The following is a 21,709-nucleotide window of genomic DNA, read 5'->3' on the forward strand; positions in this document are numbered from 1 at the left end:
TTCAGCTTAGTGCGCCTAGTTGACTTTGGCCAAAACGTCCCTGATCCATCAGCATTGTGGCTGGGGTATTTTGGTGGCAGTGGCGGTGGTTGTCCTTCTAAGGAGCAGTCGTGGCTGCCGTCAGCGAGCGTGTTAGGTGACAGTCACCCCTCCTGCTGAATCACCTCCCTCCTCCTACCAATTTTTTGTCCTTGAATGACCGTAAAAACTGGTTGAATGCCCTGCAAGCAGCATATCAAACCAAATCCTGCTTGTTGGGAGCCAATATTCTTTGCATTGTGGTAAAATTAGTAGCAAAAGCATTGGGTACATTTTTACCTCTTGGCTATGGGTCAAGAGTCACTTTTTGACTGTGCGGAGATGTGGCTGTGTGGGGCACGGACCCCTCTCTGGTCAGCCCCCCTTCAGACCCTCAGTGAGAGAGCATAGGGTCTGCCTCACCAGCGCCCTCAGCTCCCTTCTTTCATTGTGCTGCCGAAGCGGTGGGGCGAAGCGTGGAGGGGCAGCAGGGCGCGTGGCCGGTGGGAGGGCAGCCCCCCGGCACTGCCCGCTCCGGCTCACAGCGGGCAGAGGTGAGGGCAGGGCTGTGGGGATGCTGGTCAGAGGGCAGGCTGGGTGGTGATGGGAGCCATGCTGAGGGGCTGGCTGCTGGAGTAGGTATCGAGCTAGTGCAGTTTCTTCCATTGGTAACAGCTGCTGTATGGTTTTATGCCCCCCTAAACCAGAATGTGGGTTTTTTAGGTTAAGGACCTAGATTTTTTTTTTTTTTTTTTTTTTTAAATGTTTAAGATTTGTAAAATTTTTTTACAATAGTAATGGAGGAATTTGGGCACATACAGTTTTAAGTCCTTGGGTTTTTAGTTATTACTGCTGAGGTTGTCCAAGATGGGAAGCATCTGGCCCCCACTGGGTCTCCTGCTGACTGCAAGACTGCTATCACAAGCAGTGTTGGTATTAAAAATACATTCCCTGGTTTCTTTGTTGCTCTCCGTGTACTTCATGTTTGAAAGCTCCTTATGATCTGAAGCCAGTCTTACAGTAAGTGGAAATTGGCAGCACCTGAAACTCCACATATGGCTGTGAAGGTTTTTATGTAAATCACTTGCTGCAGATGACTAGACAAATGCTGAATCAAGAAGTTGCCTTTTGTAAGCTGTAACCCTGACTCACTAATACCTGTGGTGTGTGGCATGAGAACATGCACCATTTAACTCAGTGGAAAGCTGTGGTGTTAAAATACTGTTTATAATTTTATATATATATATTATTTATCATCACGTAAGAAAATTAACTAATTACAGTTTTCTTTTTGTCCTTTTGCTTTTGCGCCTTGTTTGCTGCTCTTTCTCTGTCACCAGCCATCTTTGCTTGACACTGACTCCTACCACCCCTCGCCATCCTCACAGCCTGGCCCCCACATATCTTCAGCAAAGCTTCGCAGGAGATGCAAGGAGAGCGCTCGAACAAAGTCCTTAGGTTGTGAGGCGCCCAAAGAGAGCGCTCCAAAGCATGGCGAGTCCGAGCTAGACTCTGATAGAAAGGGGCGAGTTTGCTCCGCTGAGCAAGACGTGGCTTTTGGCTATAAGCAAAAAGCTGGCAAAGGCGGAACACTGTTTTCCTTCTCCTTGCAACTTCCAGAGTCATTTCCTTCCCTCCTGGATGACGACGGCTACCTGTCGCTCCCTAACCTCTCTGAAACCAACCTCCTGCCTGCCAGCGTGCAGCACTTCCTTCCCATCCGCTCCCCCTCCCTGGTGCCTTGCTTCCTCTTCATTTTTTTCTTTCTGCTCTCTGCCTCTTTCTCAGTGCCATACGCCCTCACTCTCTCCTTTCCTCTGGCTATGTGCCTCTGCTACCTGGAGCCCAAGGCGGCCTCCTTGAGTGCCTCACTTGCCAATGACCTGAGTGACAGTTCAGAGGAAGAGGTGTGTACCTCGGCATCGAACACACTCTTTTTCGTGTTCAGTGCTTCAGTCCTAACCAGTGTTAGATTGCTGCAATAGTGGTCCTACTTTCAGAGCCTCATTTCTGTCTGTGCTGATATGTTAGAAGGGGTGGGTTTGGTTTTTTTGGTTTGGGAGTTGTTTTTTTTTTTTCTTCTTTTTAACTTTTTTTCTCGTGTTGGGAGTGCAGCTTGGGGCCCAGGGTTAGGCACAACACTGTGTGGAAGTGGCTTGGTTTGAACTGTGTCAGCTGATGCAAAGTGACTTGCACTGAACAAATTGCCACTGATCAGCTCTGAAGTATTGTATCTGAATCCACCAAGACCTTTTCTTCCCCCTATCATTTTACACTAGGGTTAGAATAGCTATCTAAATAGTGGGTATTAAGTACAGTTTCCTGCATAATTACATATGGATGCATATACATTATATTTATATAATTAGCTACCCAATAACAACGGGCACCCTCACCAACTTCAGCATGTTCAAAATTGAGGAGGACTCAGCTTTTTGCAAGAGGCTATCAGCCCGAGCCCAGAAAAGGCTTTCTGGTCCAGCAAAACCTGGATCTGGATTTTTCAGCCTTCAACCCATCTCTGCTGCAGATTAAACTGTTTTCTTGTGCTTAAATCCAATGTATCAGTGAGAGGTCAGATTGGGACAGCTGTTGCGCAGCTTTTGGGAGAGCATGCCACGTGGGCCATCTTGCCATTTGCAGTGGTCAATTAGCGCTGCCAAAACTAATGCCTCAAGCCACCAGGATTATCACAGGCAGATAAACCAACTGCAGTAGGAGTCCCCAGAGGTTCTGGGAACTGTGGATGCGGTAGTATATCCAGAAGAAGGAAAGGAAACTGCTTGTTTAAGTAACAGAGTAACTGGCATCTCAGTTTTTGCTGGTGCCTAGTTATTTTTTTGTTGACAGAATAAAGTGATGAGTTCATTTTTGCCTTGTTTTTCTTTTTCCCCCTTCATCTTCAAATGTAGAAATATGGTTTTGCTTTGTATGTAAAAAGACTCCAGATCAGATAATCGCAGACGAGTTGGCCGTTTGTAAAAAGCCATCTTGGCCACTTGTTAATGCCGTTGCAGGAATTGTCTTCAGTAAACCAGCTTGCACATCTAAACATTTGTGTAATCTGCTGCTGTTGGTTTTGTTAGACTTGGTGCAGGATTTCATTTCCTTTTTATGGAAAGCCAAAAGTCACATCAATTTATCTTGTAAAAACATTGTCTTTAGATGCTTTTGGCTCTGTGATGCCTAACAACTAAATAATAATGTGCAATTTCTGATAAAAGGCATCCAAAATGTTGCGGTCTCATTTCATGTCCTCATTTTGAGATAGCATTTGGGTCTCAATTTGCATTAGCTCTGCACTTGGATTAATCTAATAGCAATAACAGCATTAATACAGTGCCGGCTCCAGAGGCAATAATGAGGCAGTGTTTATGTAATACATTGGTCTGTTCCTCTTTCAGAAATGAGCACTTCTTTTCGTTAGTAAAGTTAGAAAGTATTGAGCATAAAACCATGTAAAATAGGCTTTTTAGTGTTGCTTTTTTATGAGGGTGATTACTCTGGCAGTGCTTCCTGGCAGACAACACAGACTTGTGCCTAATCCAGGGGATATTTCTTGTTCAAAATATTGCATGAAAGTGAGTATGTTTTAAACTCGGGCATGTCTGCATTACATTGGCAAAACAAATCACAGCAATTAGGATCGCACGTTAGAGGAGGTGCAGCCGCAGCATCTCAGGAGGTAGCTGCCTTCCCTTCCTGCTCGATCCCTCGCCCGCCCACGAGCCCCACCAGCAGCTGCACTGCAGCCCGCCTCAGAGTTGAGCCCGACCTTTCTTACTATGCGCTCCGGAGGAGACCTGCCTTGCTCAGCCTTAATTCACATTCCCTGCTCTGCGATAACCCCAGATCTTTATTTCAAGTAACTCAGTAATTCTGACTTCAACTCCATGGCTGTTGATTGGCTTATTAGCAGACACATATGTTGCAATAAAGCAAATTTTATGCCTTATTTAGGATTTCATTGCTGTTATGGTAAAAGAAACAGAAACCTTCCCCCCCCCCCCAGTTCACAAAGGATTGCACACAGCAATGCAGAAGGCTACAACCAGTATCCTGAACCAATCTCATACCTTGTTGAGTTCTGTTCTCCCTCAAGCAGTGCATCTGGAGGCAGTCTATGCAGTCGGAGACAGAATCACCCCTTAGATTTCATTAGCTTCTGTGTTTGTACCTTAGCAGCTAATATTTCTATTGACTTTTCTCTAATGTTCCCAGCTTCAAGTTCTTAAATGAACCCTACGTGCCAGACTCACATGTAACAGTGCCTTGACACAAATCTTTTAATTCCTTTTAAATGCCTAGATTCATTAATTACTCTTTTTTTTTGTAAATAGGAGTGGCAGTGTATAGATTTTTTTATTTTTTTTTACATTGTCATACTTTTACAATTGCTTATAATGTTAGAAAGATGTCAGACCCTTCACTAATAAAGAAAAAATTTTCTAACACTTTAGTGAAAGCAATTTGACCAGCTAGGTAGACTATATTGGCATTACAGTTTCATTTAAAATTAAAAGTGGTCTGTCTAGTGAGTGGTTATTTCTTGAAAAATTGCATGTAACTTGCATTCATGCACTTACGGAAATAGTACAAAATGCCTGCTTATTCTTCTGCCTGTCATACAAGCAATACAAATTATTCAAAGGAAGGAAAGATAGAAAACAAAGCAATGAAAAAATATCAAAGAGGCAGTTTTATGAAACATTAGAGTTGTCAGAAAACGATAGAAGATAGGAAATTCAAAATTAAGACTGATACTCCATCCACCAGTAGGTTGCTTTTTTCTCTTGTTTCATATTGATGTGATTTGAGGATGAGACGTATTGTCTTAGCTTTAAATTACCTGCCTGGCTTACTTTAGATTATCTAAGGCCCACAGAAAATCACTAATCAAAACCAGAGCTTTAAAACAACTTGGATGTGTCAATCTGGGGCAGTAGGGAGCACTTTCTGTACTTACTGGTTTTCCATAAGCTTGCGTAACACCAAAAATAGTCATTTGAACTCTCTTCTCAGCCTGTAGTAACCTACATTTGACTCTCTGTTTATTAAATCTTGACACTTGCATTGTCCGCTAAAATGTTCTTCGCAGTGTCAAGCAAAGCAGGGATAGATCAGTCTGTGCAATGCTGTGCTTTGTTTCATTTTTATCACTCGTACCTAGTAAGTGTTTTTTGGGGTGGGGGGAGTTACTTTTATTTTTCTCCTGCTTTCATCCATATTCTTAAACGGAATGAGAAGTATTTTTGATTCTTTTAATGGCAGTTTTCTTTCTTTTTACTATTGGTAACAATATCAGCTGCTCTTTATTGGAACCGAGTGGGATCTAAGCCTTACCATTACTCCACAGACAGACAGTAGATGGGCTGGGGATATGGTTATTTGAACTCTTTGGTAATGCAGACAGCCTCATGGTGTATAAATGTGGAGACAAGAACAACTTCTGTACAAATGAGGGGCTGAAAGTCAGGTGACTGTTAAAGTAGCCTTTTTTTTTTTTTTTTTAATTATCTTTTCCCCCTCCAGATAAAAAGTCAACCACCACATTAATCTATATTGGCTAGAAAAAAAATCTGATGAATAATTTTCATTTAAAAAAACATTATGGGAGGAAAAGTTTGTTTAAAAAATATTAGCTTCCCCCCCCCCCCCTTTTTTTTAAAGCCACCTGGCTTTCTTAAGAAAAAAATCCGCTATTCAAATAACACTTTTCCAGTAAAGTTTTGTTTGGCTTATAAATTTGTTCCAGTAAAGCCATATACTGTGTACAGTACGCCTCAAGTCTTCCTCTGAGTCTGTTCTGTTTACTAATATAGCATTTTATTTTGCTTCTTTGACTTGTGCGTGGTTTGAAAAGCAATGCTAATGCAGTTCACAGGGATGTTGAATTTAACAGTGCCCCATGTGAGCCGTGTGTACTGATGAGCTGGGTTTATTCTTTATTCCTGCCTTCCTCTTGGGACCTGGTTACTTGTCTAACCAAATAGACTGACAGTGAGCAGACGGATACTGCAGCTGATGGTGAGACCACTGCCACTGAGGTTTGTACAGTCGCCGGCACCCAGCTATGGCAGGGGAGAGCGTTTTGCCTCATCCCTTCCCGACCCTGGGCACGAGGGCTAAACCATCAGGATCCCTCTCTGCGTGTGTGTGCATGTGCATGCATGCGAGTGTGAACGTTTTGCTTGGGGAGCTCGAGTTTTCAGTGCTCCCGATGGGTTCCTCTTATTTCTGTGCTCGGTTTGGAGACTGCAAGGCCTCTGTGCCGTGCAGATAGCAGGGCGGTGGCAGGGTCTCCCGCCCCAACGCCGCCCACCTGGACGGTTGTGCTGGCCAGATTGTGCCCTGGGTTTTTCTGTTTGCTTGTTTGCTCTTACAGCCTGCAGCCTGTGTGAGAGAGCGGGGGGGAGGAAGACAGTAAAAAGCAGTTTTCAAATTTTCTGGATAAAGTTATTTCCACATTATAAATACCTCAGGTTTTCCTTTAATGTAATTTCATGTCATCTTCACGTATTGCCACCAGTAGTCCAGGTATTGTCTTCAGAGGAGGAATGTAAAAAAACCTGTATTTTCTTTGCACCAAGAAGCCTCATATCCACAACATGGTATACAGACTGTGCAGGCAAATTCAACCCTACGTGACTCCAGTGAAGTGCATATAACACTTTCATAATTAATATGGTTGCAGCTGCAAACGTGAGCTGAATTTGGTCTGACAGCTGATAGAAGACAGAGTCTTACCGCAAACACTGCTGTAGGTTTTCAGTAGGATCTCATTAATATTTCAGATCGTTAAAATTATCATCAAGGAAAAAGTCTCTGTATGACACGCTGGACAATTTGGCCTTGGCTATAAATAGAATAGATTTGAACTAAGTTATAAAGTAATCAACAGATTTTCCCATGGGTCATTTGACTAATTAGGACTATATGAAAAATTAACAACAAAGTAGTGGCACAAGCATTAAAAGAATCCAAATGGAGCAACAACATAAAGTCTGTTGAGATGAGTCAGGAGTACAAAATGCTTTGAAGTGCCTCTTGCATGCTATAGCTTCAGGCCTTGAGTCCTACAGAAAGTAAAACATAATCCTAAACCCGTGACATTTAAGATGTTCCGTTTACTACTCAAAAATGCATGATAATCTCCCTAGCTGCCATCTTTATTTTAGGGGAGAAGATTTTGTGAACCTCAATTTTCCTTATGGATACCTGATTTTCAGAACGTGTGGTATACTTGCCATCTGAAAATTCAGCCCTCAGAAACGGGGCTGCTTGGGCAGGGCAGTCCTTATCACATTGCTTTTGAAAATGTGAGCTGGAGTGAACACGCTGCGTGTGCCATTCCAGAGGACCACCATTGCAGATAGGTCCTGAAAGAATATATACAGGCTAAATATGAAATAAAATTATATAAATACAAAAAGGGACTGAGGTTGGGGAAATAGCACTTTAAGCAAATAAAATGTGCTTCATTCTGTAGGAAGTGTTGCGGGTTGTTTACCTGTGGTAAGTTTATGCAAAGCTTTGCCTGTGGCCCAGGAGATGTATATTTAAACTCTGGGATTATGGACTTCCAAAGAATTTGCTGTTGCCGTTCGGTCCTAAATGAGCCGCTATCTCGGTGAGAAGGTCCAACAGCTGCTCCGTAAATAGAGATCTATGAACATAGAGTGCACCAATATTTATAAAAGGAAAATGCTTAATACGCCTTTGTTCACAAATAACAAATTTGAAAAGAGGAGGCTTGCTCCGAGTTAGAACTGTGCAAAGTCAGCCAGTATGTCTACTTCTCCTTAAGCCCTTAACATAGAGAACATGTGATTTTAACCTAGTGTGTTACTCTCACCGATTTTTGTAAAGCCTTCGGTCATACAAGTGGGTAAGGTGTTGTTTTCCAATCTTTCTCATGCTGGCAGTCGGATCAAGAGGAGGACGGAGATCTAAAGGCACAGGTACAGAAACGAAAGGCACAGGTGTTGATCAAGTATCAATGTTGGAGGTGTTCACCTCTTTCAGCATGTTACTGTCGGTTCTCTGTGAAGAAATGTGTAGAAACAGCATTTTGTATCCTTTCAATACTGTGTCCCTTACCTTTCCCTTTCTTTTTCACTTCTTTCAGAATAGTCTGATTAAGCGAATACAGGGTGAAAATGTGTATGTCAAACATAGTAATCTTATGTTAGAGGTTGGTATTGGTATATACCAGTGCATGTACGTACATGTGTGTTAGTTTTAGTGGTAAACTGTGAATCTGCACTACGATGCATGAACTGTGTATTCCCACCTGCTAATAAATCAAATAGGTTTTTTTTTTCTCAGATTATGATGACTCCTCTAACTTGTACTATAAATATATATATGCGTGCGTGTATGTGTGTGTGCGTCCACGCGCATATGTATGTTTGTTTGAAGCCTCTTTATCAGGTGTAAATTACAGCGATACAGATAAGCTCTTTAAGAGTATTTTTATACTCACTTGTACGAGATATGCTATGCTGTTATCTTTCAAAATGCCACATTTTCACAGAGTGTTGTGTTAGTGCTGTGCTCCCCGGCTCCCTGAGATGTTACTTCCCTCTTTACTAACCAAGCTGTGTGTTTTGGCTCTAAAATTTGGTTGGCTTAGGATGTATTACAAACTGCTCTATTCTCTTAAAACTGTCCAGGACCTAGACAAAACCCAGGAAGATCTGATGAAACATCAGACCAATATAAGTGAGCTGAAACGCACCTTCTTGGAAACCTCCACAGAAACGGCTGTGTCTAATGAGTGGGAGAAGAGGCTTTCCACATCTCCCGTTCGGCTTGCAGCAAGGCAGGAGGAAGCTCCTATGATTGAACCACTAGTGCCTGAAGAGGTCAGCGTGAGCTGAAAGGCTTCACTATGTATTTGTCTATTCGTTTTTACTTATAATAGCTCTCAGTAGATTAGAGGCTGTAGTTAGAGGCCATCCCCACTTGCAGGTGCTCCCTTTTCTCAGGACTCAGGCTCTAGCAGCAAAGATGCAAGGAAGAGCAGATACCTTTTTGATATATAGATATATCTATATAGATATATAGAATATGAAATTCACTGTAAACCACATGGCAGAATTGGGTCTCTCTGAGGGTGCGAAACACGGGCTTTGTTACAGGTTCAGTGAGCTTGAGGAAGTCCAGCCATGCATGAAAGAAACCATGAAGGTGATGGAGAGAAAATTTAAATAATGGTGACTGGTTGGGAGCAGTGGTGTAGCAGGATGGTTGGGGGTATGGTACCAAGCTTGACAAGAAAATACAGAGCAAAGGGCAGAACTCTCTGTCTTTGATGACAGGGAAGAAATAATGATGATAATTAGACCTGCTTGGCCAGGTCCATAAGGGAACTGATAGTAGCTGCAGTCTGCTGGATACCGTTTGAAGACCCAATGCAGATTGCTTAGAGTATGCATTCTCATGTAGTGTGTGTGCGTGAAAAAATCTTGCTCACTGTGCAGTCTTGAAGTGTTTGCAAGAATCTTGCCGATTAAAAAGCTGCCTTTTATTTAGTTTGTGGGTAGATAATGAGATGTAGAGGTAACAATGTAACATGCACGTTGCTGTAAAATACATAGATCTTCAAAAAGAGCAGAGAGTCTTGGTTTAAATCCAGTGGAGCAAAAAGAAATATGCTTGTGTAGTCTGCATGAAGATTAATTTTTTTATTCTATTGTGGGCGGACGTCTGGTTTCTGTCTCACAGGAATCATCTTTATGGTTACCGCTTGTTTTCAGCATTACAGACCAGTAAATGGTCATAAAATTTGCTTCTGTCCCCCCAGCACTGATGTAATGTTGTAAGAAACCCAGCAAAAATTGGCTAGAAAGTATAATTTGAAAGAGTCTCTGCTTTCCCAGCTTAGAGGTTGGTGTTGCAGACCCACAGCTCTCTGGGGAAGGGAATCCCTGGAGGCATGCAGGCAGCACGTCAGCTTCTCCTCTTAGGGATAGGGATGTTGCCAAGAAAAAGGCCCCTTCTCCTCTTCCCCCACGTTACACCCATCCAACCAGTGGCTGATACAGGCATCAGATATGCATTACAGTGGCCATCAAGTTGGAATAAAATACCTAAAAAGCAGACTCGGTGCCCAAAGCTTACCTTCTGGAGAGAGTGCTGAGGAATCTTAATGTTGCTCCTACTGTCTTGTTTAGGAATCGTAATAGATCCTACAACCATGTCAGTTTGGTTGTAGTTGAAAATATGGGTTTTCTTTCTTAAAAGTAAAATTTTAAGTATAATGAATGAGATGGATTTAATATATTAAAGATATGAGGAACTGTTGAAAAGGAAGCAGCTGGCTAGCTGAGCCTGCATCAGAGGAGTGCAGGTGAAGGAAGCTTATAACCCCACCCAGTTCATTTCATGTCTGTATTACTTTAGAAATTTAATAACAATTTTTAATCAAAATGCACAAGCAGTAGCAAAGCATTACAGTTATGTAGGCTTCACCCTGAGGAAACATATCTGAATTTAACCATTCATTTGGAAAGGAAAAGGCCAAGAGTTATCCTTATCTGGTATCTCTTCTCTTACTGGAAGAAAGAGACTTGCTCTAAAGCAATGTCCAGTCACTATATCTTATATGCATCTAAGTAAACTACAGCTGTCCCACAGAATCTCATCCAAATTAAGGTGTTTCTGTGGAAAAATTTGAGTGGATTTGACATATCAGAGCCTAACTCTGAGGTGACTTCTGGCGCTATCCCATGCTGTAGATAACATCTGACCATCCTTTTTGGTCCCACTAAGTGGGATGGTTTCAGTTCACGTGTCCTGCTGAGAGAGTAATTTTTCAGGAAAAAAATGAAGCCGTACATAGGTCAAAATCAGCACCTTGATGTCTACTAAGAAAGGTGGATGTAGTCAGGATAGAGAGCACGTAGAACTGCGTTATGTAGTAGCTTCTTCTAGTCAAATAAGTTATGCGTTTAACTTAGCATATCCACTTCGAAAATTTATTCAGTGCTGTTACACGTAGCTCTTTAATACAATAAAACAAGAAGGAAGATATGCCTTTTCAAAATGTGTGCTTTGAGCATTTGGTACCTGTGTGTGTTCAGTCAGTTTGACTTTAAGCCTGTCTAGTCACCACTTGGTTTCTTACAATAATAGGGGAAATACTTTGTTCTTCTTCAGTTATGAAAAATACAGTTTTAAATATCTACCATAATCATGGCCAGATATCTGCAGAACATGAAAGCAATCATATTAACAAACTCCTTGACAACGTTTAGTCTGACCTGGATTGGATTAAACCAGCGCTTTAGAAATAAAGACGTTATGCATCTCATTGCAGTCAGGGAGATAAGCCGTTTCTCCCTTTCTCTCTCTCGTTTCTAGTTTTGTATCTTTTTTTAACTGTCTACCTTTCTTCTTGAGTGCACGGAGTATACATATTTAAAACAGTACCCTTTTATCATGCCAGTCATAGTATTTCCATTGGCATGTCTAATGAGTACACTAGCAGTTGAAGGGGGTAGAAGGAGTTTGGCGAGAAACCTGCTTTGCTCTGCAGGGGCTTACTTGCTCCAGCCAAATGAAAAAGGTGGCCAGCCCGGCAGCTGGGCTCAGAAGACTTAGGAAATTGAGTCTTACCAACATTGAAAACTTTCACAGTCAGTCAAGTTGCAGAGTTACTCTTACGTTTCTCACAGTATTGCAAAGGCACTGATGGGGGGTAAAAGTGAGGAGGATTTTGGTGTCACACTATAGCAATAATACAGCAATGGTTGGCTTCCTGTGTAGGAAAAGACTCTGAGACCTCTTATAGCTGTAAGGAGAAAGGGAGAGCTGAAATCTTTGCGGGGCACACCTTACGCCTGCTTCAGCAGGGAAGGCTGCAAACTCAGGAAGGAGCCGAGTCCAGGGTGAAGGTGGAGGGGCCTGTTCTAGGCTATTGATGGAAGCCATGTAAATTGGCACCAGACACAGTTAAATGAATTATATAAGATAAAATGAACACAGTGGATCCACACCCGGGTGTTATTCAATTTAGTGTTTTTTCATGCTATGCAAATGGTACTCTCGTGTCTGCTTTGCATTCATCACAGAGAGACACTGATTTCACTTCTTATTGAAAACCTCTTTGCTGTAAAATTATTCTGTTTAATTCTGTTTCCTAATTTACCATGCAATTAATAATTTGTAGAGTAGAGAAATATGATGACCTATTGTAAAGTATAGTGAACTTCATACCCTCCGTTTACTAAAACCATTTATTCCCCTGACATTAGACCAAAGAAGAAAGAGAAAAATCAGAAAAACTCATATTTTTGCAGAAGGGAGGTACTACATTCCTTGAATTGCAGGTAAAAACAAGTAATACTTTCTTGAAATGCAGTCAGATAGGCTGGCAATGATTTATTATCTTTTTTACCTTTCCAAGCCGCCTTTTTGTTTTGGTTTTTTTTTTGTTATTATTTTGTAAGTTCCAGAGTGAGTTGTAATCTGGGGGCCAAATTCTGAGGAATCAATCCCCTCCAGAGCTTATGGCTTCCTAATACAGACTGATTCCTCTGCTAGTTAGAAATCTATTTGCACGGTTCTGTTTGTGGATGTTGTGCATGCATTTCCAGCATAAGCCTCACTGAGAATGTTATGGTAAATGGGGCACTTCTGTCATTAGAATGAATTTCCTTTATACTGTCAAGTGAATTCAGATTATGCTGAGTGATGGTGAACTTTGTATTCTTATTGGTTTTTCTATTAGCCAAGTGTGATAGCGAAGAAGCTGCAGGAAGGAGAATCTGCTGGCACTTTGGTTACTTCTCATCAAATCATTATCCAGAAAAGTATCCCATCATCCCTAGAGGTTATTTTTAATTCATTCGATTTTAAACTACCACATTTGCTTAGTTAAATACAGGAGTTAACGGTCCTAAGGTCAAATAACTGGATGCTGATTGCATAGTCAAAGCAAATCACATAGCATATTTGCGTAAGGAGAAAAAAAGATGCTGCATTAAGTTCCGTTCAAAATCTTTAGTAGTATGGTGTTTACTGTGTTGTACTGCTCAATTTAAACAATCCTGAAGGGTGTTGATGTTATTCTAAAGAAAACAAGGAAATCAGTGCAGACTACAGCTACATACAAATGCATACTATTCTATAACATCATCAACGGTGTGTTTGTGACAACTGGGGAACATTTGAATGGGCTTATTTGCCCTATTTTTGTAATTTTTTTTTACTGTAGCATTATAAACCATTGCGATACATGTTTTTTTAACCTCAGGATGATTCCAATCTTCATTCTAAATGATGCACTAAAATGCTATTCTGCTTCAAATTAATACAGAAATATTGTGGCAAAAGTAATTTTTTGTGTCCCTGTTATATGGGCCTCTAAGGGGAGGGAATATGCAAAGAAATCATACTTTGCCTAAGGTGATTCTGTTTATTTGTTTGATAACTGCTGTAAGAGGTACAATGGTAAAAGTTATTATATGCTTTCAGAAGAGGCAGCATTGATTTCTTAAAAGTCTTCATACTTTAGTGCTCCTGAAGTACAGATAAACCTTCAGATATTCTAATTTAGCTTTTATATCTCAAATATAGGGCACTGAGGATTGGGTTATTATAGACAAAATACCCTCTGAGGTAGTTGATGCTGAATCGAAAAAAAATCTGGCATACAAAGTAGTGACTGTGAGCAGTAAAACTGCCTTTCCACCTGAGATATTAAAATCCAGTACCATTCTAATGCAGAGCTTTGAGGACTTGGAAAGTGAAATACAATCCAAAGAGGAGAATAAGCAGAAAATGTTCACCCTAGGAAAGTCCTATGATACCGTATCTGGGAAAATTGTAACCATGACAAGTAAAGCTAAAGAGGGCGAAAAAGCAGTACAGCCTTCAGTAGAAGCTTTGCAAAAAATGGAAAGGGAAGTGCAAGAATTTATGAAAATCATTCCGGTAGTGGCCGAGTATGACATTCTCGAGCCTGTCACTGATGAGAAAGCCAGGCGGGGATCCGACGTGCAGAGCACAAAAAGAAAGCTGTCCGACTCTCTGACACCCATAAAGGAAGCAGAATCTCATTTGCAAAGTCCTGAAGAGGAGAGTTTGAAAAAGACACTAAAGATGGACCAGGATTTGCAGTTACATGGTACACTGGGAAGCTTGCAGCTTGGCAAAGCAGAAAAACACCTTGGCAGTGAAGCTGTAAAAGCAGGGGCATTTGCCCGGAGAGATAAGAGCCTGTCTGAGGGGAGATATTCCAGAGAACAGCCATTTACCATTGCTACTGCTCACTATGTTACCGAGTCGTCTGCGTCAAAAGTAGTGGTAACAAGTGGCTTTGACTTCATGCCACGGTTTAAAGATTAAAGCATGACTTATTTTAGGCAACCCCCTCACACCACCCTACCTTTCGGTTTTCTTGCTGCCTGGCTTTATGTTGACAGCAGCCAACCCAGCTTATTTTTTTTTCCCTCATACTTTGAATCCGTCCCACAGTCTGAAGCAGACTTTATATAAGGCTTTCAACCTTTCTGGTTTATTTAAAGATCCATGTTACTGAAATGTAGTATTGCTGCTGCGGCTTGTTAATAAAAGGAAAAAAAAAAAGGTTTGCTTGAACCAGCAAAATGCCAACGCTAACAACTATGCTTTGTAACTATTGCTTACTACAGCCATTGTGAATTTGCTCTGATTTATTTTCCCATTCTTTTCCTGTTTCCAACCTCTCTGTGCCCCCGCAACCTTCTCTCCCTTTCCTCCGTCTCTGCCTCCAGTTTTGGCAATTAGTACATCTGTGCATGTGGGTCTGCCTTTCTTCTGTGTGTGACTCTACATTTCTTTGTCTATTTAGACTAAACAGTCCACCAGTGAAAAAACCTTGGATGGTTCAGATATCTTCAGTTTAATAGAGTCCGCCAGAAAACCGACTGAGTTCATAGGAGGGGTTACTTCTACTTCACATAGCTGGGCTCAGGTGGCCGCTTGATTCCCTCCATCAACGTTATAACTGCACACCAATTACTTTTGCTTGTTTCCTGTTTTTATGCATAACTCAGAACCTATATAACTAATGCATGTATTTGTGTGCCTTTTCCTTCGTTACAATAGACCACAATAGAAACTTCACCAAAAAGAAAAGAAAAACAAAAAAACCCCAGGTTTTCTCTCATTTCACTTTGTTTTGGTCATTTTACAGGGTGCTGTATTTTGCCTTTATAAAACTCACGCAAAAATATCAACAGGAAAAACACTGACATTTCTCTTCACTTTTAAAAATTGTGATTCTTGCTTTGTTTTTCATTTCTACTATTCTGATAATGTCCTGGGAATGAAAATCCATGCAACGTGAGAGAAATAAATTGGCAAAATGTAATACCCATTTTTTTATTTATGTTCACAGTACATTAAGCTGAGGAGTTATTGCAAGTAGTGTTGTCTGCTTCTGACGCTGAGAGGTTTTTTTCTCCTTCCCTGCAGAGAATAGACACGGTGACATCTCAGGAGATAACTTCCAGTGAAATGAAGCAAGCAGTTCAGCCACATCAGGATACAGTGAAGAAGGTTGTACAGGAGACCGTAGTTATCAAGGAGAGACGTGGGATGGATGTGCATGCAAGCGGGGATGCTGCTAAAGCGGCCGGACTTGCGCTGGATGCCCAGGCTGAGGCAGTGTCGGCGGTGGCTGCTGGTGTGAAAGGGAAGGAGGGCTCTGCTGGGACTGAGGGGGCGAAGGAGGAAAAAAGGGAGGAGGCTGGGAAAGCCCTAACCAAACAGGATGGAGCCGCTGCTGCTGCTTCCTGCGAGCAAGCAGAGGAGCACAGTACAACAGTCCACCTTTCAGAGTCTTTGGAAAGAAAACCTCATTTTGAGGTAACTCATTATTAAATCGGTCATGTCTGTGCTGAATTGTGAATGTAGGCGATAGTGTACTAAGTTAATTCCTGTCGTGGCAAGTGTACCAAGCTTGTATCACTGCATCTTTACAGCAGGCGGTTTGTTTCTCCTCTTATTTCCTCCTTGTGTGGCACCTGCAAGGCTTGTTGCTGGTTTCCATCATGGGTAAAATGCCATGCATGTTTTACCTAAAAGCGCTTTTCATGCTACAGAGAAATACCTAATTTGGTGGCATTTTATGCAATGGATAACGAGATTTCAGCTGGCATTCTCTTGGGGAAAGTCCATCAAGACTGGCAAAGTTCATGTGTCCTCAAAGACATAAAATGTTGTTTGTTTTCTTTTTTCCTATGCTTGGTACAATTGTAAATAAGTGTACTGTGTCTTAAACAACCCAGGTTCCTTATCTTAGCCCCATTAGCAAAATTTCAAGAACTGTTTTGCAGAGGGGTTAAAAAAAAACCTTGTTCTTGCTCTTTTCTCTGAGAGCTGAATGGAAAGCTAAGCCTGAACAGGATTCGTTCTCTGGTTATTTTAAGAAAATGTAGAATCACAGAATAGTTGAGGTTGAAAGAGACCTCTGGAGGTCATCTGCTCCAACCACCCCTGCTGAAGCAGGGTCACCCAGAGCCAGTTGCCCAAGACTGTGTCCAGACAGCTTTTGAATATCTCCAAGGATGGAGACTCCACAACCTCCCTGGGCAACCTGTGCCAGTGCTCAGTCACCCTCAAAATGAAAAGCTGTTTCCTGATGTTCGGAGGGAGCTTCCTGTGTTTCAGGTTGTGCCCATTGCCTCTTGTAGTGTTTAGATCTTTTTTGAAGTTTGTTTTCATAAAAGCCAGGATAGTGCTAAATGTTGCCACTGTTATATACATGTATGTGCCACTGTAATGAAGAGAATTTTCTTTTTTTTTTTTTTGTTAAATGCAAAGCACTTTTTAATTGCTCCCCTACCTTTTCCTAAGCAAAAAAAAATGTTCTGAGAAATCCGTAAGCTTTGCTAAATATTCCAATTCCTTTTTTTTGTTCATGCAGTCACCAGTTGTGAAGACTGAGACTATCAGTTTCAGTAGTGTTTCTGCTGGTGGGGACAACCTTGAAATTTCAACAAAGGAAGTGCCAGTAGTCCATACAGAAACAAAAACCATTACGTATGAGTCTTCTCAGGTGAGAAACTCTGCAAAATCCAGGGTCTAATTTAACATGCCCTTAAGGAACCCATGTGTCTTCACCCATCTTTAAGTGTATGCCTTAGTGTAAACTGTTCTAAGTTGTTCAAGTATTAAATATTAGCATGATGAGGATGTACATAAGAATCGCTTATGTGAGGGTGATTCTCATGTCCTGGTCCTTTTGAGAACATTGATGAAACTACAGATTTTAAAGCCCAGCTTCTCATCTGTCCTTCCAGAAGCGAAGGGGACTCTCCAGATGCAGAGAGAAATACTGACTCATGATCAACCTCATAGCAGTTGTTTCCCTACCATTAGATACTCACTTTATGAAGAACTGTAGAAATAGGGAAGTTCAGCCAGTCCAGTTCTTGCCTCCCTGTGCTCAGGAGCATGTTTTTGATGACTGGTTTTCTCTTTTGGTTCCCTAGGTGGATTGTGGTGCTGACTCAGAACCGGGTGTATTGATGAGTGCACAAACTATCACATCTGAAACCACCAGCACTACAACCACTACACATATCACCAAAGTGAGTCCTCAGAAAACTGGGAGCTTTTTTTTTCATGAGGGTGTATGTTTTCTTAACTTCAGTTCTATTATTTACTTTAAAACATGGACACATGCTTATACTCTCTGGACAAAATCCTGTCTGTTTTGGGTACCTGTCTTCATTCACCTGTCTCTGGCTATACTGGCTTCATTAATGCATCACCCAAGGACTTGACAAGAGTCCTGAGAGTCATAGACCCTTAGGGTAAGTCTCTACAAGCACAAAACCTTGCTGTGCAGAGACACTTGAGTTAGCTGCCTAACTCTCTGGGACTGAAAGCAGTGTAGCCATGTTGGCATCATCTGCTAGCCATGAAGGAATAATTTGCCTGAGCATGAGGCTCTGTTGACATGACTACACTGCCTTTGAGTCCTGAGCTATTATCCCTGCACGCTGTTGAAAGCATATAGTAAATCTGTATCACACAGTCATAACAGGACATTCAGTCAGCTCAGATGCCATGGTCGCGTTGCTAAGAACTTGCCCACAGCCAGACTGAAAGCTTATGGCTGCACAGACAAATGAGGTTGGGTCTTCCAAGTTCCAAGATAGCATCTACATAACAGTTCCTCCCTAAGCAGCAACCCTTTTAGTGCTGTAACAGCTCTCCTGCCAATATTCACTGAGGACAGGATTTCATCTTTCTGCAGTGAAATTCACCCTTCAGTAGGTGAGCTGCGCAAAGGCCATGCTACTCTGTATGTCCTTCTGAAGCCTGCATTTGGACTTAACTAGGTCTTGAATGAGCTGTCTGTATGTGCATTCTTTTCTTCATGGGATGAATTTACCGTAAATACATGCCATTTTTGATATACAAACATCTCTCCTGACGTGTGCAGATTGACTAGAATCGTAAAATTATCTGTGTTGGAAGGACTTCTGCAGGTCATCTAGTCCATTCCGAGCAGGCCAACTTCAGAGCTGCTCCGGTTGCAGTTCAGGGTTGTCCCCTCTGTGCATGCTGTTTGAGATAGTTCAGTCCAATCACCTCTGGGTTCCTGCACTGATCATTCTCTGGATGGGTAGCAGCACTCTTCAGAGTAAGTTACTGACATGCATTTGTCCCTCCCATCTAGACTGTGAAAGGAGGCATCTCAGAGACAAGAATTGAAAAACGAATAGTCATCACAGGAGATGCAGATATTGATCATGATCAGGTAAAATCTATAAACTGCTAAAGGCTACCCTGAAGACAGCCAAAAGAGAACATTTCTAAACATTGCTTTAAAAGATAATATTCATACTAGCATGCCTTAAATTAAACTGGATTAGCAGTTAAATCAGTGATGGTATATTTCATATTTTAATCATTTTTCCTCATTTGTAAATTGTGTAATATCTCATGAATCTCTTCACCTTGCTACTGATCATGCATGTTCCACCTCCTTTTTGTTTTTGCCCTTCTGTGGTTTCCTTGGGATAGGCGCTGGCTCAGGCAATTAAAGAAGCCAAAGAGCAGCACCCTGACATGTCAGTGACCAAAGTAGTGGTACATAAAGAGACAGAAATCACACCAGAAGATGGGGAGGATTGACCACAGGTAAGAGGACTAGATAATTTTCCTAGGCATTTACTGGGCTGGCATGTTGCAAATGTTGTTTTCCTACCATAATTCACCTCTAACTCTTTGCTTTCTCTCACTGGCATTTGCAAGTTGCATTTATGCTGGATATCAGTTCTGGTATTTGAATGTAAACCACATTCAGCTGTAAAAATCTTTCTTCATTTAATGGTGCCAGCTGGAGAAAGAGAAACTACTCATTTGCTTTTGTTGGCTCTCTGGAAAGCCCTCATTGTCCATGCTTTGATATGGTCTAATTTTCTAATTCTGAAGTAAAAAAACCTGTTGTCTGCTTTTATGTCATTTAAGAACAAAAATAATTTGTTCTTAAAGGTATGCATTTTGTTTAAAAATGCCAAGGGAAAAACCTGCAGCTGCTTTTTAAATGTCCCATGCAGATATGTTACAAGTTAAGCTTTAATTCCTAACTTGCAAAAGATATGGTCCAACTTGCTTTTGATTTTTCTTTGAAACTGAGTGAATTAGTATGTCGGTATTTGGATGTCTTGGCTTTCTTGTATTTGAAAGAACATTTTATGTTTTAAAGCAGCATTGTTTATCAGGATGAGATGATAATGCAGCTTTTCTTGTGTCAAGCTTTTTTTTCAGTAAAGGCATGCTCTCCAATTGTGGCTGGCTAAACAGACGTCTTAATATTACTATATTTATTCTGTGTGCAAAAACATGTCATGCATACTAACCTGCTATGCAAAAGCCATTAATGCCAGCACCATTGCACAAATTGCTTTGAATGCTGTATGCAGAAGGTGGGGAAAAAAGCTGCTTGTCTGATTTGTTTAAATCGACAGCAGCATTTTATTCTTAAAACAATATATATTCCCTAGCACTTGGTGTAAGTAACAGTATAATGCACAGCACCATTTGAAGCGGTTTTGCTCTCCTGCTTGTGGATATAGAGACCCTAAAGAAAACTGAATTTCAGTATCTGTTATTTATTTGGAAGATGAAAACAGTCACTGAAGAGTGAGTAGCTGTGATTCTTGTGGTAGTCTGCTAATTGTTTCAGAGACAACGCAATGTGGCTTGCTTACAAGTCTATTGATGTCACTAATTCCTTCCATTGGCATCAGTGGACTTTGGATTTGGGCCAAGTTGCTTACACTGGGATGATGCCGTTTTCAAATAGCTTTTGTTACATGAACAATTGACAAAATCTCTTTTGCAAGAGAGTAGTTGCTTCAAATAATTAACTCAGTTCTCTTTCTTGCAGGAATAACCTAGATTGCATACGAATCCAGACATGCACACCAGTAGGAATACAAGAGCCTATACGGAGTCTCAGTTCCAACCTGACTGACTTGTATCTGTCTATGGAAATTTCAGTACAGAAGAATTGCTCTTGACCGTTAATAAAGAAACTGGCAGAGATACCTTCCCATAGAAAGCAATCTGAATCAGCAGCAGTTAAACAATATTGCATGAAGCAACGATAAAATTACAGAAAAGCAGCATTTTTAATTTTCTTAAAATGTCTAAGTTTTCAGCTATACCTGCACGTTCATAAACAATATAAACAGTGATCTCATGTAACACATAAACAGTTCATGCCTTTCACAGTTTATGAAAGTCTAAACAAATTAAATTTTGTTAGGTGGCAAGCCGTTTGTTTACGGATATCATAAATGAAGATACCCCCAAAATGCTAGAAGCTGTATAGGTACTGTGTATAATGTTTTATCACACATTAGATGTGCCAATAACACGGTTTATTCAGTAAACAACTTGAATCTTATATTTGTTTCATCTGGTTTTATTACTGCCCGATAAATGATGACGAATCCTTACTCTTATCAAAATATTTAATTGCTTACAAAGTGTGCTTTGTATACCTGACTGAATACCTTATGAGGTAGTAATGATTTTAGTATATTAACTTTAACGATTTTTGTCAGCATTGTTCAGAGTCAGCTTCCAGTCACCCTTCACAGATCCTAACCTTGTAAATTATATGTAGTTATTTTGGAGGAAAAAAAATCTGTATTTTACTTAGTTTGCAGCATTAGAAAATTATTAATCTGAAATAACCGTGATGGTTTTCTATTGATTTCCCTTTTGTTCTCAGAGGAAAAAAAGAAAAAAAAAAATCTATTTGAGAATCTGGTCAGCATTTACTATCTAGTTCAGAGTCAAGCCTTAACCTGTACAGAACGTCCACTGAAAACTCGTTAGTGTCCAGCTATAATACCCACTGAAGGGATAGCGTCCATTACACTGTCAGCTGCATCACAACACATGGTGAATGTATGTTTCTGCATAGTGAAATAAAAGTGGTAAATGCATCTAAAATCGTATTGTTCTGTGTCTAAAAGCACCTAGTGTTTTTTAATATTCAAAACGTTAAGTTACATTTGTAAGACACCACAGGTTTTACTCATCTGCACAGTAGACACGTTTTATCTTCAGTGGCTGACACTGCACTGTGCAGACAGTTGGAATTAGCAGAGCATCCAAAGGGATGACAGTGTTCACCTTTGGGCAGATGAGGTTTGCAAAGGAAAAGGAG

At 40.9% G+C, this 21,709-nt stretch overlaps 1 protein-coding gene across 1 annotated transcript in view; it reads left to right on the forward strand.

Annotated features, from left to right (window-relative positions):
- Positions 1–21,278, forward strand: part of EPB41L3 (erythrocyte membrane protein band 4.1-like 3) — a 64,363-nt gene extending 43,085 nt beyond the window's left edge. Inside the window, exons 12-22 of the mRNA XM_010584838.1 lie at positions 1,359–1,925; positions 6,012–6,065; positions 7,944–7,979; positions 8,694–8,885; positions 14,858–14,980; positions 15,484–15,876; positions 16,937–17,068; positions 17,505–17,603; positions 18,701–18,781; positions 19,048–19,164; positions 20,417–21,278. Coding sequence (XP_010583140.1) covers positions 1,359–1,925; positions 6,012–6,065; positions 7,944–7,979; positions 8,694–8,885; positions 14,858–14,980; positions 15,484–15,876; positions 16,937–17,068; positions 17,505–17,603; positions 18,701–18,781; positions 19,048–19,158 — 1,788 coding nt within the window. The 3' untranslated portion in view covers positions 19,159–19,164; positions 20,417–21,278. The remainder of the gene's footprint in view (positions 1–1,358; positions 1,926–6,011; positions 6,066–7,943; positions 7,980–8,693; positions 8,886–14,857; positions 14,981–15,483; positions 15,877–16,936; positions 17,069–17,504; positions 17,604–18,700; positions 18,782–19,047; positions 19,165–20,416) is intronic.
- The last annotated feature ends 431 nt before the right edge of the window (positions 21,279–21,709 follow it).

This window comes from Haliaeetus leucocephalus, unplaced genomic scaffold, assembly GCF_000737465.1.
Source record: "Haliaeetus leucocephalus isolate CR32 unplaced genomic scaffold, Haliaeetus_leucocephalus-4.0 Scaffold1007, whole genome shotgun sequence".
Classification (NCBI taxonomy): Eukaryota; Metazoa; Chordata; class Aves; order Accipitriformes; family Accipitridae; genus Haliaeetus; species Haliaeetus leucocephalus.